This window comes from Dama dama, chromosome 29 (assembly GCF_033118175.1).
Source record: "Dama dama isolate Ldn47 chromosome 29, ASM3311817v1, whole genome shotgun sequence".
Classification (NCBI taxonomy): Eukaryota; Metazoa; Chordata; class Mammalia; order Artiodactyla; family Cervidae; genus Dama; species Dama dama.
The window spans coordinates 35,167,697-35,186,626 of NC_083709.1; the positions used below are offsets into that span (position 1 = coordinate 35,167,697).

General features: G+C 40.6%; 1 protein-coding gene across 1 annotated transcript; it reads right to left on the bottom strand.

Annotated features, from left to right (window-relative positions):
- Positions 1-3,215: 3,215 nt before the first annotated feature.
- Positions 3,216-3,482, bottom strand: LOC133048942 (acyl-CoA-binding domain-containing protein 7-like). The gene has a single exon (XM_061132907.1). The coding sequence runs from the start codon at positions 3,480-3,482 to the stop codon at positions 3,216-3,218; it is 267 nt and encodes an 88-aa protein (XP_060988890.1).
- Between the last annotated feature and the right edge of the window lie 15,448 nt (positions 3,483-18,930).

Consider the following 18,930-nt stretch of genomic DNA (forward strand, 5'->3'; position numbering starts at 1 on the left):
AAAAAATTAAAAATAGGTTTTTTTTTTATTGGTCTCAAGTCCTATATTCCATGGGTCTGTAAAACTACTGCAATAAAGACATGACTTTAATTTCTCCATTTTCACTCCTTATCTAATACTATTTTTCTTAGTAATTAATTGTATCAGAGTTCAAGTTCATGGCACTATAAGGTTTTTTTTTTTTTTAATGCACACTTATTAATATAGGGAGCTGGATAGTAGTCAGGAAAACAGATGTATTGTCAGACATTCCTGGTTAGGATACTCTGCTTTGTGACTTTCTAAGTATGTGATCTTGAATTCTCAGATTTACCATCTATGAAATGGGCATCATAATAATATTCACCTATTAGAGTTTTCACAATTAAATGAAATCATGGATGTAAAATGTATCAGGTATGATCTAAATCAAATCCCTTACGATCACACAGTGGAAGTAACAAATAGATTCAAGGGATTAGATCTGATAGACAGAGTGCTTGAAGAACTATGGACAGAAGTTCATAACACAGCACAGGAGGTGGTGATCAAAACCATCCCAAACAAAAAGAAATGCAAAAAGGCAAAATGGTTGTGTGAGGAGGGCTTATAAATAGCTGAGTAAAGGAGAGACACAAAAGGCAAAGGAGAAAAGGAAAGATATATCCATCTGAATGAAGACTTCCAAAGAATAGCCAGGAGAGATAAGAAAGGCTTCCAAAGTGAACAATGCAAATAAATGAAAATAATAGAAAGGGAAAGACTAAAAATCTCTTAAATGAGAGATACCAAGGGGACATTTCATGCAAAGATGGGCACAATAAAGACAGAAACAGAATGGAACTAACAGAAGCAGAAGATATTAAGAAGAACTGGCAAGAATACACAGAAAAAATGCACAAAAAAGATCTTCATGACCCAGATAACCACGATGGTGTGATCACTCATCTAGAGCCAGATATCTGGAGTGCAAAGTCAAGTGGGCCTGATGAAGCATCACTATGAACAAAACTAGTGGAGGTGATGGAATTCCAGTTGAGCTATTTCAAATCCTAAAAGATGATGCTGTGAAAGTGCTGCACTCAATATGCCAGCAAATTTGGAAAACTCAGCAGTGGCCACAGGACTGGAAAGGTCAGTTTTCATTCCAACCCCAAAGAAGGGCAATGCCAAAGAATGTTCAAACTACCACACAATTGTAATATTCATTGGAAGGACTGATGCTATAGCTGAAGCTCCAATACCTTGGCCACTTGATGTGAAGAGCTGACTCATTTGAAAAGATCCTGATGCTGGGAAAGATTGAGGGCAAGAGGAGAAGGGGATGACACAGGATGAGATAATTGGATGGCATCACCAACTTAATAGGCATGAGTTTGAGGAAGCTCTGGGAGATGGTGAAGGATAGAGAAGACAGGCATGCTGCAGTCCATGGGGTCCCAAAGCGTAGGACATGATTGAGCGACTGAACAACAACAAAATATATATACACCTAAATTATGATATTGCCTGTAAGTTAATAGGCTCTCCTCCTTCTCTCTCTCCTCCTCCTCATCTTCAGTTCAGTCTCTCAGTCGTGTTGGACTCTTTGCAGCCCCATGAACTGCAGCATGCCAGGCCTCCCTGTCCATCGCAAACTCCCGGAGTTTACTCAAATTCATGTCCTTTGAGTCGGTGATGCCATCCAACCATCTCATCCTCTGTCGTCACCTTCTCTCGCATTCAATCTTTCCCAGCATCAAGGTCTTTTCAAATGAGTCAGCTCTTCACAGCATGTGGCCAAAGTATTGGAATTTCAGCTTCAGCATCAGTCCTTCCAAGGAATATTCAGGAATGATTTCCTTTAGGATTGACTGGTTGGATCTCCTTGCAGTCCAAGGGACTCTCAAGAGTCTTCTCCAATACCACAGTTCAAGAGCATCAATTCTTTGGTGCTCAGCTTTCTTTATAATCCAACTCTCACATCCATACATGACCATTGGAAAAACCATAGCCTTGACTAGACGGACCTTTGTTGGCAAAGTAATGTCTCTGCTTTTTAATATGCTGTCTAGGTTGGTCATAACTTTTCTTCCAAGGAGCAAGTGTCTTTTAATTTCATGGCTGAAGTCATCATCTGCAGTGATTTTGGAGCCCCCCAAAACAGTATGTCACTGTTTCCCCATCTATTTGCCATGGAGTGATGGAAGCAGATGCCATGATCTTAGTTTTCTGAATCTTGAGTTTTAAGCCAACTGTTTCACTCTCCTCTTTCACAAGACGTTCTTTAGTTCTTCGCTTTCTGCCATATGGGTGGTGTCATCTACATATCTGAGGTTATGATATTCCTCCTGGCAATCTTGATTCCAGATTCTGCTTCCTCCAGCCCAGCATTTCTCATGATGTACTCTGGATATAAGTTAAATAAGCAGGGTGACAATGTACAGCCTTGACATACTCCTTCCCCACTTTGGAAGTTTATTGTTCCATGTCCAGTTCTAACTGTTGCTTCCTCAACTGCATACAGATTTCTCAAGAGGCAGGTCAGGTGGTCTGGTATTCCCATATCTTTCAGAATTTTCCAGAGTTTGTTGTGGTCTACACAGTCAAAGGCTTTGGCATAGTCAATAAAGCAGAAATAGATGTTTTTCTGGAACTCTCTTGCTTTTCCGATGATCCAGCAGATGTTGGTAATTTGATCTCTGGTTCCTCTGTCTTTTCTAAAACCAGCTTGAACATCTGGAATTTCATGGTTCACATACTGTTGATGCCTGGCTTGGAGAATTTTGAGGATTACTTTACTAGCATGTGAGATGAGTGCAATTGTGTGGTAGTTTGAGCACTCTTTGGCATTGCCTTTCTTTGGTATTGGAATGAAAACTGACCTTTTCCAGTCCTGTGGCCACTGCTGAGTTTTCCAAATTTGCTGGCATATTGAGTGCAGCACTTTCACAGCATCATTTTTTAGGATTTGAAATACCTCAACTCACTTGAATTCTATCACCTCCACTAGCTTTGTTCGTAGTGATGCTTCCTAAGCCCCTCATCTTAGTATCTATTTTTTTTTTTCTGGTTTTAGCAAGTAAAATTTTATTAAACATGTAGTTTCATTATACCTCTAATTCAGAATGACAAGTCATGTTAGTAGCAAAAATATTGATGATCCATCAAGAGTTACAGTGCATTTCTCCCCTAAGTATTAGGTCACAATTCCATTATGAAGGCTTCAAAAGGAAAATTCTCTCATGGGCTGAATTCTAGATTCCGTATTTTTCTATTAGTTCTTTTGCTTTAGAAATACAGGCACTCATGGCATCTTCCTTTGATAATCCTTTCTGAAGGTTCCAGGCTTCCCACTTAGCCTTTCCTTTTAGATCTAACAGTGCTGGACACTCAATATCTATGTCTCCAGTTACAGACTGTTTGTAGAGTCCATAGATCTCTTTGAGTTTCTCATCATCTGGCCTGGTTTTCAGCTTCCTCACGTCTTTGGCCACCTTGTCAAAATCAGCCTGCAGGGACATGGCGGCTAAACCTGGACGGTGCCTGTCTCTAAGCACCAGGTTCCCTCATCTTAGTATCTTAGTAGTAATAATTAGTGAGAATTATGATTTTTAAGATTATGATGTTAACTTGGAAGACCAATAATTGTTCCAGTTTAGGCTGGGTTGAATTTTAATCAGAAAACTCCAAGATAGCCAGCACTGTGGCACTCTCAGGCTTGGGGCACTTGGTAATATAAGTTGTGACGTTATTTTCATGTACAATTGGTCACCATAGTTTTTACTTTTAATTATGGACTTTTTTACACTCCTTATGACAACTTTCTCACACCCTTAGTCATTGAAGGAATTTTAGAGAATGAAGGCCAGACCTTCTTCTTTGGTCCCTTATGTTCTTGTACTTCTTTCTTTTCTATTTCTTTTCTCAGCTCCTCCTTCCTCTGCCAGCTCTGGCTGGCACTGGCTAGCAGAAGGCAGTCAGGAAAACAAGTCCTGCCCATGAGTCTGCAGCAGGAGAGCATCTAGAACCAGGCCAGAGGTACAAGGGCTTGTGGACAGCTTGGGGGGTCATCTTGCTTGGGGAGGCTTAAAGAGAGGGCAAGGGAAGAACAGACTGTGCCTTTAGTCACTGGTCCCCAACTTTTTGGCACCAATGACCAGGTTCATGGAAGACAATTTTCCAGGGACCAAGGGGGAAGAGGCATTAGATATCATCAGGCATTAGATACCAGAGGTTGGGGGCCACTGCATTAAGGACACAGTGGTGTCCTTAAGAAGCTAAAAATCTGGGCTTACTTTAGGTAGAGAGGTAAGCAAAATGCAAATCTGTCCTTAGTTTCCATTTTCTATTCTTTTGAAATTTAATATGGGCTTGTATTTAGTTTCACCTTCTTTATCCTCTTTATGCCATTTGACAACGTAAAGGTATTACTCTGCCTTTATGCTTTCCTCGTGTCGTGGTTCAGTGGTGAAGAATTCACCTGCCAATGCAGGAGATGTGGGTTTGATCCCTGGGGTTGGGAAGATCTCCTGGAGAAGGAAAAGGCGACCTACTCCAGTAATCTTTCCTGGAAAAATCCCATGGACAGAGGAACCTGGCAGGCTATAGTCCATGGGGTCACAAAAGAGTCAGATATGACTTAGCAACTAAATAACAACGATGCCCTTTTATAAGCCTGCTGCCCTAAAGAATATGAACTCAATTTTCAACATTTAAAATAATCATAGTTGAAAAAATGATTACTCATGTTTTGTTTAAAAAATTATTCCAACAGATGCAACATTAAAAGAATGGCTCATATCATAAGAAAGTAAAAGCAGTTTAATACAAATGAAGCTACTGATATATAACTTTTATCTTATAATAAAGGTTTTTCAATAATTTCAACCTTGTACTTACACCAAAAGTGCCTGAGAGTTTATCTAGAATGTATCCATGACAAAGCGTATCCTTATATTTTCACAGATATATAGCTTTTCTTCATTGTATTAAAAACTGTTAGTTAAAACAATACAGATAGCACTTACGTATTCAAGTATCATAACTTTTAAAAAAACTGAACTCAAAATTACATCAAAATGCAAATAAACCAAAATCAGGGATTCTACTTTGCTTTCAGTTTGGGAGAGAGAAGAACAAAATAAGAAAGTCATTTTCTCATTTTTAAGGCTCTCTTTTCTGATTTTAAATTCAAGAATATGAGTTTTACCAAATGACAAAAGCACTGGATCTATGAAAATATGCAAAAATGTGTCATTCAGATACTGATTTTCAAGAGTTTTGCTCTGATGCACCTGCATACAATTTTCATGAAGCCTTGTTAAATGTTTACTAGGACTCCTGAGTATTCTTGTGCACAAGGTCAGTTGTGTAATGGTGAACTATTCTTAAAGATGGGGAATGTTTTATAAAGTGAGAGTAATATAAGGCAGAAAAACAATGGAAAAGAACTATTTGCATTATAGGCTCAAAAGAAAAAGTACTTTTTCAAAATAAAGCATGACTAACTGTGGAAGAACGAGTAATAATATATTGGGGGCATATAACTGTAAGTACGAGATTGGCTGGCATCTTTGCTGTCTTCAGAATTAAAAGAGCAGTTTTTCACTCCAGGGCTGCATTAACTCTCTGCCTACTAATTCTGATAGACTAGACTTCTTAAAGTCCTCCACAACTTGAAGTTGCAAGCTGCAGAAATATTAACAAGCTTTACAATGCTTCCTTTTCCCAGAAAAATGGAAAAAATGTTCACATTCAAGATGCTCTGTGGAAAGTACAACAGAAATATTTTTTCAGTTTTAATGTTGACATTTTATCACCAGATAAATTATTAACATAAAAATATTGACTCTCAAATGGAAAAATATTAATAAATATTTTTAAATTTCCATTAAAATATTTTTAGGAATGACACTATAATCATAGTAAGTATTTTTTAAATTCAGTCTTCCCTAGTGGCTCAGCTGGTAAAGAATCCACTTGCAATGCAAGAGACCTGGGTTTGATCCCTGGATTGGAAGATCCCCTGGAGAAGGGAAAGGCTACCAACTCCAGTATTCTGGCCTGGAGAATTCCATGGATTGTATAGTCCATCGCAAAGAGTCAGATACGACTGAGTGACCTTTTTAAAACTCAAAATACAAACGGTACTAATCTACATGGGCACTGCTATATCTGAAGGAAAAAATAACACGATGATTCTAGAGTGGAAACAGATGGTACCCCACCTGGGACCAGAAGATCTACCTTCAAGTCCAATTCTACCATTTGGCTAAATTAATGTTTCTCGGTTTCCAAATTATAAAAAAGATAAAATAAAGTGTAACAGATAGAATGGTTATCCTTAAAAAATGATGACTTGACTTGATTACAAAGGTAGTTTGTAAGCTGCTCTTTCAATGTAAAGTTTTTGGCATTCAGGGTTAAGTGACTTGTCCCAGATCACACAGCCAGTTATTTGTAGAAACAGCATAGCCTATAGAAATCTGGTTTTCTGGCTCTTGTCTGCACCCTTTTTACTACAATGTATCTTTCTCTCTTGTATTGTATACCCATTCTCAATAAAAAGAATTAATCATAAATTTGAGTTTGAGCAAACTCTGGGAGATAGTGAAGGACAGAGAAGCTTGGCATGCTGCAGTCCATGGGGTCACAAAGAGTTGGACACAACTGAACAACAACATAAATCATAGTGCACAATACAATCTTAGTATTTTATTTCAGAGGCATCTTACATGTACCCTTCTAGCTTGCCCCTTTCACTTCCGCACTGTGCCTCCCCTTCAGTCTTAAAAACAACAACAACAACAAAAACAAGCAAAAATCCCACTGCTCCTTTAAGCCTCACACCATTCAAATACTCTGCCTCCTGGTGGGCTAGCCCATGGGGTCACGAAGAGATGGACAGATTGAGTGACTAAGCGCACTAACAATAAATGTGTGACCCTCTTTGATGTTTCTCCCAACTTACAGTCACTACTCCCACTCTACTCAGGGCTTTTACTTTTGGTTTATTTTTCTCATGTGGGCTTAGCCCAGTCAGAAATCATAGAACTAGAGCATCCTGAAGAGGAACTAATCATTCTGGTTTCTTGTTATTTGACCACCAATTATCTTTTCCTCCATTCTATCTCTGCCATACTCTCCTGTGGTCATGTTTTGACTCTTGCTATACTCAGTAAACAATCTATTCTAACCACCATCTCCTCTCTGTTCAGCTCATCTGGTTGAGTACTCCCACTACAAAATTCTCCAACCTCATTGTGACCTTCAATCCATCTACTTCGTCATTCCATCAGTCCTCTCCTAGTTTCAGTTATTCTTATGGGTCAGCTGGGACTCCAAAGTCCTTCAGGAAAATACCCCTTCAGGAACACAATTGTCATGTGCTTACACTATTTGTCTGAAAAAAAAAAAATGAAATCTGGATGTTTTCTATCATGGTGTCCTTCGGATGTGTACCAAAGTTTACTTAAAATATTGTGCAGACAAGCTGAAAAGCTATTACATTGGAACTTCAAGTAACAGGAAAAGATAGAAATGAAATCCCAACATGAAGTGTTAACCAGAATGCAAATCTTCAAAGACAACAGTAAAAGTGATTCCATGACATTTAAAAATTTCCTACTGAGGATGGTAGTAAAAGACTCAAGATACAAGAAGAGTAGGAACTGTTTGGTGGGAACTGCTAGAACTCTGAGCTTGGACCGAAGAAAGGTGTATCTAGGCAAACCCAGCTCCTCAAGTCAACACTAATGAAGGCTGCTTCTATGGGACCACTCAGAACTCAAAAATCCACATCTATGGATGGAAGCTCAGTGGACAAAGTCCACTTGCCCTTGCCCTGGAAAGACTGAGGTCAAAAAACATGAGTTAAAAAGCTGCTTCAATGTGGGAGCCACAAAGAGGTGGCTGAATGGAATCTACTACCCTACAATTTATTAGAGCAAAGGAAACATTATTACTTGAGGCCCAAGATGAGCCACAAAGGAAAGGGCTAGACTTGAAGCCTTTTGGGCTTGTAGGTGTGAGAACCAATGGAAAGGGTAATGGGATTCCCACAGAAAATATGTGTGGGCTGAACTTCCCCAAAACTAGAAGCTGAGTGTGGAGAAGTGGCCAGAGGAATGGCATATGCCCATATCATAGGAGGTGCCATTAGAAGGGAAATCTAGGAAAACCCACCAAAGTACTCAGAAAATGATACAGGTTTAAATATATGCCAAGTTCTAAAATTATCGATCCATTTTACAACTGCATCTGTCAGGCAGAGAGAAATCTTCAGTGTATTCTTTTCTCTTTCCCCAAGCACCAGCCCTGAATGAGCAAGAAAGGCAGAATAACACAAACATGGTTTGGGGGACAAAGTAAGTGTGGGGAGAAAAGAAGTCCTCCCCTTGGATGAAGACTGAGGCTGATGAATATGTAGAACTGAACATTCTATTTTCTGAATCCAAAGTGATTTTTAATCTACTACACCTATAGGACCTACTATTCCATAGGACATATAGGGATTTTCTAGAGCTTTCAATCTTTGACAGAAAACTTTCCCAACTATACAACTATCATAAGGATAATGAGAGAGAAAAATGAAAAATAAAAGAATTAAAAGTGATAGTTTTATTCTATATCACGAGTCATGTTTTTAAATATACCAGTTACACTTGTTTCATGCTAATTTCCTTTTCATAAGCCCTGAATGAGCACTTCAGTCAGTTCAATTCAGTCGCTCAGTCGTGTCCGACTCTTTGCGACCCCATGAATCGCAGCACGCCAGGCCTCCCTGTCCATCACAAACTCCCGGAGTTTACTCAAACTCATGCCCATCGAGTCGGTGATCCCATCCAGCCATCTCATCCTCTGCCGTCCCCTTCTCCTCCTGCCCCCAGTCCCTCCCAGCATCAGGGTCTTTTCCAATGAGTCAACTCTTCTCGTGAGGTGGCCAAAGTATTGGAGTTTCAGCTTCAGCATCAGTCCTTCCAATGAACACCCAGGACTTATCTCTTTCAGGATGGACTGGTTGGATCTCCTTGCAGTCCAAGGGACTCTCAAGAGTCTTCTCCAACACCACAGTTCAAAAGCATCAATTTTTCAATGCTCAGCTTTCTTCACAGTCCAACTCTCACATCCATACATGACTACTGGAAAAACTATAGCCTTGACCAGACGGACCTTTGCTGGCAAAGTAATGTCTCTGCTTTTTAATATGCTGTCTAGGTTGGTCATAACTTTCCTTCCAAGGAGTAAGCATCTTTTAATTTCATGGCTGCAGTCACCATCTGCAGTGATTTTGGAGCCCAAAAAAATAAAGTCTGACACTGTTTCCACTGTCTCCCCATCCATTTCCCATGAGGTGATGGGACCAGATGCCATGATCTTAGTTTTCCGAATGTTGAGCTTTAAGCCAACTTTTTCACTCTCCTCTTTCACTTTCATCAAGAGGCTTTTCAGTTCCTCTTCACTCTCTGCCATAAGGGTGGTGTCATCTGCATATCTGAGGTTATTGATATTTCTCCCGGCAATCTTGATTCCAGCTTGTGCTTCCTCCAGCCCAGCATTTCTCATGATGTACTCTGCATATAAGTTAAATAAGCAGGGTGACGATACACAGCCTTGATGTACTCCTTTTCCTATTTGGAACCAGTCTGTTGTCCCATGTCCAGTTCCAACTGTTGCTTCCTGACCTGCATACAGGTTTCTCAAGAGGCAGGTCAGGTGGTCTGGTATTCCCATCTCTTTCAGAATTTTTCACAGTTTATTGTGATCTACACAGTCAAAGGCTTTGACATAGTCAATAAAGCAGAAATAGATGTTTTTCTGGAACTCTCTTGCTTTTTCAATGATCCAGCAGATGGCAATTTGATCTCTGGTTCCTCTGCCTTTTCTAAAACCAGCTTGAACATCTGGAAGTTCTCGGTTCACATATTGCTGAAGCCTGGTTTGGAGAATTTTGAGCATTACTTTACTAGCGTGTGAGATGAGTGCAATTGTGCGGTAGTTTGAACATTCTTTGGGATTGCCTTTCTTTGGGGTTGGAATGAAAACAGACCTTTTCCAGTCCTGTGGCCACTGCTGAGTTTTCCAAATTTGCTGGCATATTGAGTGCAGCACTTCCACAGCATCATCTTTCAGGATTTGAAATAGCTCAACTGGAATTCCATCACATCCCCTAGCTTTGTTTGTAGTGATGCTTTCTAAGGCCCACTTGACTTCACATTCCAGGATGTCTGGCTCTAGGTGAGTGATTACACCATTCTGATTATCTGCGTCATGAAGATCTTTTTTGTAGTTCTTCTGTGTATTCTTGCCACCTCTCTCAAATGAGCACTTAGCTTGCTACTATTTGCCCAGAAATGCTACTAGTTTTATTTCTCTAGGATGCTTCTGACGTCATTGCCTTTTAATTGCTAAGTTGTGTCCAACTCTTGCGACCCCATGGCCTGTGGCCTGCCAGGCTCCTCTGTCCATGGGATTCTCCAGGCAAGAATACTGGAGTGGGTTGCCATTTCCTTCTCCAGCAGATCTTCCCGACCCAGGAATCGAACCCAGGTTTCCTGCATTGCAGGCATATTCTTTACCGACTGAGTTACGAGGGAAGCCCCTAGGAGGCTTGCTATCCCACTATTCTCCTATTTGACTGCTTTCTATCTTCACTCTTGGTTCAAATATCCAACCCTCTCCCTTCCTACCATCTCACTTTGAGATGATGAGTATATCCCATACTTCATTGAGATGCTAGAAACTCCAAGATGGTGATCCAAACTTCTCACCAACAAAACTGTCTAAATCAGTAGCATATTCTCTCATCACATCCCTAAGACACTCCTCTGTAAAAGATTAATCACTCTGCCTTTTCATTTCCTGGGATGATCCTCTACTCCCCTCAGCAGATTCTCCCTCCTACTCATTCTATCAGCATACACACATGTTTTAAGAACAGTTTTGTTTTTACAAAAAAATGAGAGAAAGGTATACAGATTTCCTATATACCCCCGGTCCCACTCACACATAGCCTCTCCAGTTGACATGACTCACTGGAATGATACATTTTTACCAAGGATGAACCTACATTGACATATTGTGATCACCTTAAGTCCATAGTTTACCTTAGGATTCTTACTTGGTATTGTACACCCTATGGGTTTGGACAAATGTATAATGACATAGATCTATCATTACAATATCATGTGGAATAATTTCACTACCCTAAAAAATCTTCTGTGCTCTGCCTATTCATCTGACCCACTTCACCCCACAACCGCTGATCTTTTTACTTTCTCCATAGTTGTGCCATTTTTCGGCATGTCACAGAATTGGAATCATAGAGTAGGTAGCCTCTTCAGATAGGTTTCTTTCACCTAGTAACATGCATTTAAGGTCCCTTCTACAAGTCTTTCCATTGCTTGATAGCTCATTTCTTTTTATTGCTGAATAATATTCCATTGTCTGGATATACCACAGTTTATTTATCCATTTACCTACTTATAGACAACAAATATTTAAAAATCTTCCTTGGGTTCTGCACTCTTTCTCAGCCATTTTCCCACTTCTTGGCTTTTCTTTAGGAGCCATAGTCTCATGTAACTAACATTTGCTTAATAGTTACATTTCTTCACCTCACACCCACTCCTCAGCCTCTTCACTGTGGCTTCTGACCACCATCCCCATCCCTGAAACTGTTTCTCCACAATGTCACTGGTTACTTCACATTGTCCAACTCAAAGGACTCTATTTGGATATAGGATTCATCAGTTCCATGTCACCATCCCCCTTCTATCTCAAAGCACTTCTTACTCTTGACTTCCACGATTTCACTCTCTTCTAGTTTTCTTCACTCCTTGGATGTTGCTTCTCCATCTCCTTTGCAACCACCTTCTCTTCTACTTGGCCTATTAATGTGGGAGGTTCAGAGCTTGCCTCTGAGCCTTTCTCCCTCTCTTCTCTTCCCTGATTCTCTCCATGGCCTTAAACACCATTTGTGTATTGATCACTACCATAGTTATATTTCCAGCCCAAGTTTCTCCTGGGAAGTTCAGAGTCTTACATCCAACTTCTCACTTTATACCTTCATGGCTATTTCAGAGGCATGTGAAATTTCACTTATTCAAAATAGACTACTAAATTTCCACCCTTCTCCACCTTTCAGACTGTTTCTCTTTTCATACATTCCATCTTAGTCATATCACCACCATTTAAAGATACCAGGAACCTGGGAGTCATTCTGTATTCCTCGCTTTTCCTCATCTCCCACAGCCAAACCACCGAATGGTCATTTTGAACAGATCTTGGCCACTCACCTCCATTACTGCCACTCTCAGATGGTGCCTCTGGACCAGTGCAAAAGCCTCCTAATTACCCATTTCCCCCTATCTACCACCAAGCTATATGTCCCAACGTATCAAAAGTGATGTTCCAACAATGTACGGTATTATCCCCAGCCCCTCTCCACACACAGAAAGGTTCTCAATTCACTCAACAAAATTCTGTTCCCCATAAGCCATTAATGCCAGATCTTTGCTCATGTGATACAGCCACACCAGCCAGCCTTAGTTGCCCATACACACTGCTTAAGAGGGCTTGAAATGTTCTGTTCTGACAGGAACACACACCAATGCTCTCATATCTAAATCATACAGCCTGCTGTGATTCCTCTTCAAGACTCAGCTCAATGCTCAGCTCCTCAGAGCAGCTTTTCCCGATCACCCCATCAAGGCCCTGTTTTTTATCAGTGTCCTCACTTCTGCCAGTGCAGTCAACAACACTTGAAACTACACATGCATTTGACCACTTATCTTTTTCTACAAGCTTCAGGGTCCTCAACACTGTGAACTGTGTCAGTGTTGTTAACCTGTGTAAACTCAACAAGAAGGGTCATACCTGGCCTCCAGAGGCTCTCTGTATATGCAGATTAATGTACTCACCTGGGAGCACATCAACACAGCCATGACTGAAATTTCATAAAACATTTCAGATACTCCTTATGTTGAGCAATTATTTTATTAGGGCTCAGCCATCCACACAAAGAAAGCGAACAAAATAAAAGGCCAAACCACAGGAAGAGACCATTGTTTTAAAGGACTGGAGGAAATTACAACTATTAAATACCAAACTGTGCTGGGAAATCAAACAGGAACCTAATGAAAAGGGAGCCTAATACCTTTTTCTTGAATTGGGTATTCAACCTGAAGTGATCTTTAAATTGTGCCATTTTTTAGGCTGTTCATTACTTAGATCAATTTGTTTGTGTAGACATGACACTATTTCCTTTGGAATTCAGATGGATTGAATGACAGTGGGAGTGATTAGGAATTCATTGATAGCTTATCAATAAATATTTAGTCAGCATCTTTTATATACACACACTGCCCCCAGCAGGAATGTCCCTAATTGTTCAGCCTTCAGTTTGGAAATACCCCAATAATAGGATCAGCTCTAAGGAGCTGTAGCCTCTTGCTGAGGTCACATGGCCCCTTCAGGGTAGGCTTAGGGCCAACAATGTTACTATTTCTCCTTAACTCATTTTCTGATGTTGGCTATGGTTTTACCTCTTCTTCCTTTAGAAATCAAACTGTATTCCTTCTTGGATAAATCAGTGCAGTCAGCTAGGGTATATGCCAAAAGTAAATGATTTTGGTGTGCTATAAAGTGATGTAGTTGACTTTTACAAAGCCTCTATGTTGAAATTCACTTATTCAAACTACACATGTTAAACTTGTTTTATGATATAGTAATCAAATTGCAGTTTCAGAAGGGAGGGGTGGGGGGAATGAGTCCTGCGAATTATGAATGGCTCCCATTCGAGTTAAACTACCGTGACTTTTTTACTTCAAATAAAACTTTTAGATATTGACTGTAACCTCAGATTAGGCACTTGCTTTTTAAAAACACATACAAGTGTTACCCTACATACTACTTCATGTTATAGGAGTCTTAATAACTTTAATAACAGCTATTTAAATATTTGCATTAGAATAAATAAGAAGTCAGACAAATGTCAATTACCATTATAGAAAGAAATTTGTATCAGGGGTCAGAAGAAAGAGTTAATACTTCTCTCACAAAACTTTTATGAAAGAAGGAAGGAGGAAGGACAGGAGGGAGGTGGGTGCAGGAGGGAGGGAGGAAGGAAGAAAGAAAAAATGAGATATGGAGGGAGAGATGGATGGAGGGAGGGAGCAAAGGGGAGGAGGAAAGAGGGAATTGAGGAATGTACATTCATTTCAAATACATTTGTTCTGCCTGGCTGAATAGCATCCCTCACTGAAGATGGAAAACACAAAGTGGAGAAATGGACAAATTTGCCAAATAAAAACATGGCCAAAGTGAAAGGCACAAGAGAGCTTACAGAAGAAGGAAGCTATTGCCACACTTGCATATGTCCTGTGTAAACACAGCAGACCCATGCAGAACCTAAGGAATTTCTGAGATTCATGCAATGCAAGCTGCAGAGCAAGAACTTCCAGAGTTCACTTCCCTGAACCACTCTAGGAATGAATGCCAGAGCACTCAGCTCACCAGGGTCAAGTGCAGTGCAGGAGATAGAAAGTCAACAGCCCCACTCCCCCCAAACCTTACAACTGCTGAACCCTCTTCACCTGAGAAGAGACTACATCCCCCTTGTTTCTCTGTTCAAGTCACATCCACAGATCTGCAGGTATCTCCATCTTAAGCATCACATCCTTCAACAGCACAAGCAGTTCCCAAATGGTATTGTGTTTACAGTTTTGTAAAAGGCGCCCAGAAGCTCCCAAAAAGTTTGTTAAGCCAAAGGGAAGTCCAAGTCACCTGCCACTAGAGCTAATGTGTCATGGATCAGTTGGGGGTACCTTGGATCTGCTCCAGAGCCAAGGAACTTTGAGTTTCAATCTTTTGTCCCCAATGCTCCAAGTTTAAGGAAATCTGAGGTGCACCAAGAAATGAGAAATGGAACTTCCCTGGTATCTCAGTGTAAAGAATCCGCCTGCCAATGCAGTAGACATGAGTTCAACCCTTGATCCAGGAAGATTTCACATGCCGCAGAGCAACTAAGCCTGTGAGCCTCAGCTATTAAGCCTGTGCTCCAGAGCCTGGGAGCTGCAACTACTGAGCCCACGTGTCACAACTACTGAAGCCCAAGCCCCCCAGAGCTTTTACTCTGCAACAAGAGGAGCCACCACAGAAATAAACCTATGCTCCGCAACTAGAGAGTAGCCCACACAACGAAGATTCAGCAAAGGCAAAAATGAATAAATACAATTTTATTAAATGTTTAAGAAATGAGAAATGAACCTAACCCTTACACTATTCACTGAAGAATAAAGAAACCTGATTCCTCCGATACCCTCATCCTCTTTAATACAAAAAATGTAGTTTTATAAGCCAGGCACAAAGCAGGCTAGCAATCTTTTGTACAAATCCACGTCTTAGAGAATTAACCTACAATAGGGCCTGAGGAGTCTGGTGTGGAATTCTTGCTCCTTGAGTGTATCCTGCAGCTATATCTAAGGCTGCTTTATTCACAAAGGATGACACCCCAAGCCCCAGAAGCAGGCTGACTTCCTCGTGGTCACTCAGTGGCAACCAGAATCTTGTTTTTAATTCTTTGTCAGGGCTCCTTCAAGTACATCATGTGTCTCTCATCCCAGTACACTTCCACAGGTATCAAAATTGCATGAATGTTTTTACAATGCAGCAGCATGATTTAGTGAGATCACGGGTGAAAGAATTCCTATCTTTGTTCCAAAAAGAGAGAACATTGATTCTTCAGAACTGCATTGCTTCTGGATATGCATGGTGGCCCCACCTAGGGGCCTTCACCAATCCCTCAACTGCAAATAACACTCAGGCATCTAACACTCTGCAAATGTGCAAGACACAAATGAAAAATACATGTGACCCCCTTCAGGAAATAATGGGTCTATAAATACACCCAGATTGATTTACAGAGCAGCTCTTCACAAGAGTGCATATGACCAAGTGGAAGGCAGCAGCTTCAGTTAAGCTGTAGCTCAACAGGCTAGGTGCCTACCAGGCCTGGATCGTTGATCTGCAAGCAGCCCTCTCCACAGTATGCAGGTTATGGACTGCTGTATATCAGAGACTTTGGGGGTTACTTTGAAGAGTTGAGAGTAGGTATATTTAATCCATAAATTCCAAGGAATCTGGAAGAATGGAAAACATGTGGAGACAGGCCTGAGGTGCCTGTTCTATGCCTCTTAAGATGCCATGAACTTCAGTCCACTTCGCTGATGAACTTAACCAAGACTTTGATGAGAATTCTCTGAATCTACCCAATGGGAAATGATCTCCATCCACATCAGCAACAAAATATCCTTTATGCTGCCCCTAACTGCAAATGGATAACAGAGACAATCTTTACTAGCAAGGAATAGTATCATTTTGTCTTTAGGATGGAGAAGGCATGTTATGTAAGCCTGAGGATGGTTTTGCATGTCCTTCCCTGTTAGACATGCCCTTCTCAGCCTTCAGTAGGCACTGAAAATTGTCAACCTGATAGCTACCAACCTTCCAAAGAGATGTGGAGGTTTTGTTTTTTTTTCTTTTTTTAATCAAATGTCCTGATAAAAAGTAGAAGTGGTCTAAGATTTTTTTTTTTTTTTTCCTGTTTGAGCAACACTGACTCTGAGATATCTGCTGATGATCAGTCTTTGGTCATAGCAAGTTAAAAGCACATTATTTATAAGGAATAAAATAATGTTCTCTACTTGAAGAATAAAAACAAAATACACTTTAGCTGGGTTTCTACACACAGCTCACAAAGAATACTAGCAAATTGTATGAGTTTGAAGAATGGGTCAAGGCCTGCAGGACTTAACTTCTCAAATATAAATTCAGAAACCTGTACAACATGCGGACAAATGACCAAAAAGTGTAACACGCTTCAGGCTTGGGTTGTTCTACTGTTTCTCACATCAGAGGGTCACATTTATTCGATTCCTGTTCTTGCCCCTCCAGCAAAGTTACTATGACATGAAATCACACTTTGTATAACAGTAGTAGGAAATAGAAAAACCACTGTTTACCACTGAAAGGAATTGAAAATACTCAAAAAAGCCTTCTTGCATCAGTCCATTTTTTGCTTTTGCAATGCTCATTTCCCTGAAAAACAAGAAAAAAAAATGACACATTCTGTCCAAAAGTGGGATCCCCAAGGCCCATGGTTTTGGGACCACCCGGAAAACACAATCTTGGCCACATGAAGGGCAATGTTCTTGTTCTCACAGTTGCCAGAATAACTAAGAGGCTTAGGAAGTTTCTGGCACTGTCAATGGCTTGGCACTGTTAAGCTTGTTCTATATTAAAACAGAACTCAGAGTCCTTTTTCTCGAATGGGGATTAAGCTGAGGATCGTGTTCTAGCAAGGGACACATAGGAAGTGAGGCTGATGAGCCTCATCATTTAGCACCCTTCATCAGATCTCTCCAGCCCTGATGTCCAAGCTCCCCAAATTGAGGTATCCTGGAACACACAGTTCATCAAATAGTTCACTGGCTGTACTCTGAGGAATGGGCACATGTTTAGGACAGTTACCTCCATCCTCTGAGGAAATACCCTGATTCAGGGAAACTTATTGACAGGAATTTTTCACTTGAGTTCTTCTAGGTGAATGGACAAGAGTAGAATGTCACCAGACAAATGCCACTTCCCTTGGACCTGCCACTGGCCTTATCATTACCACCCTCAAAGAATATTAGCATTCCTTGCATGTTTATCACATTCTAATAATTTACAAAGTCTTTTTCACATCTGAGAATCTGTTTAAACCTTGTCTTTTAACTGAATCCTGAACTGCAGCTCACTTAACTATTTCTTCACCATGGAGATCCTTTTGGATAAGGCAGGAATCACTGTCATTCTGAATATCTGGCTAGAATAAGAAACACACACATGTACACACACACAGACACTTTGTTATCCAAAGTGGATATCCAAATTGTTATCCAAATTCCAAAGGGCACACACAGACACTCTCTAGAGTGACTGAATCTTTGAATATTTTAGACCTGAAAACACCTAGTAACAGTTCTGCCTCCTGCTCACTTGTGTCTGTGGGATGATCAGCCACTTGAGTACCTGCCATTCTCTGCAAAAAAAACAAAACAAAACAAAACAACTCTATCTCTGAAAACTGGTCTTAAAGCCAGAAACCTTCACTACAGTCTTCTCTCCCTGCTACTTTCTTCCCTTTTCATTCAAAATTCACTTAATCTTGGGCCTCATTCAGATCCTTAGCCCTCAGCCCTTTGTCTCCCCCATTGAGTTGCTGTGCTGTTCTTCTTGACCTGTCTAGCTCAGGTTCCAGACTGACTCAGTTCCTGAATCAACCCACCATCCTTCCTTACCCCTGGACCTAGGCTGATGATGAAGAAAGGCTTCTCTGTGTAGAAGAGGCCACCAGCTGTATAGAGTATTTGATCCTCGGGCTGGTATTGCGGGTGAGAAAGAGGTCCTTTTATTCTGCCCAGCACCTCACCTATTCCCACAACCATCCTAGCTCTTCCGTCTTCCTGATCTGGTCCCTTTAATCTTCATTCCACGGTTTTCTCTTTAGTTTTAAGACTCCTCTCTCTCCTAAAGGGCTTTGTTTAATCATCCTCACGACTGTATCTTCAAATTCTCCCTCTCAGTTGGTCCCTTTGGCTTAACTTAGAAGAGTACCTAAATCCTTCCATTCTTAAAATTTGAAAAAAGACAAATTTGATGACCAAAACACTTGTTCAAAGTTTCATCCTCCACTTTCTCCCACTCATTCATTCATTTGTGCACTCCTACTCCTATCTCCCTCTCTCCTTTCCTTAATCTCATATTCCCTCTCCAGCCAAAATTGGTGAAAAACCATATGAGTCTATCACCTCTGCTCCTTTTCTTGTGACTTTTTAAACAATTGCAGTGCCCTGCTAGGCTTCCATGGAAGCATTTCCTCTGATTAGCTTCCTAGACCAAGTCTGACCAGCTTTTCCCAGTGCTACC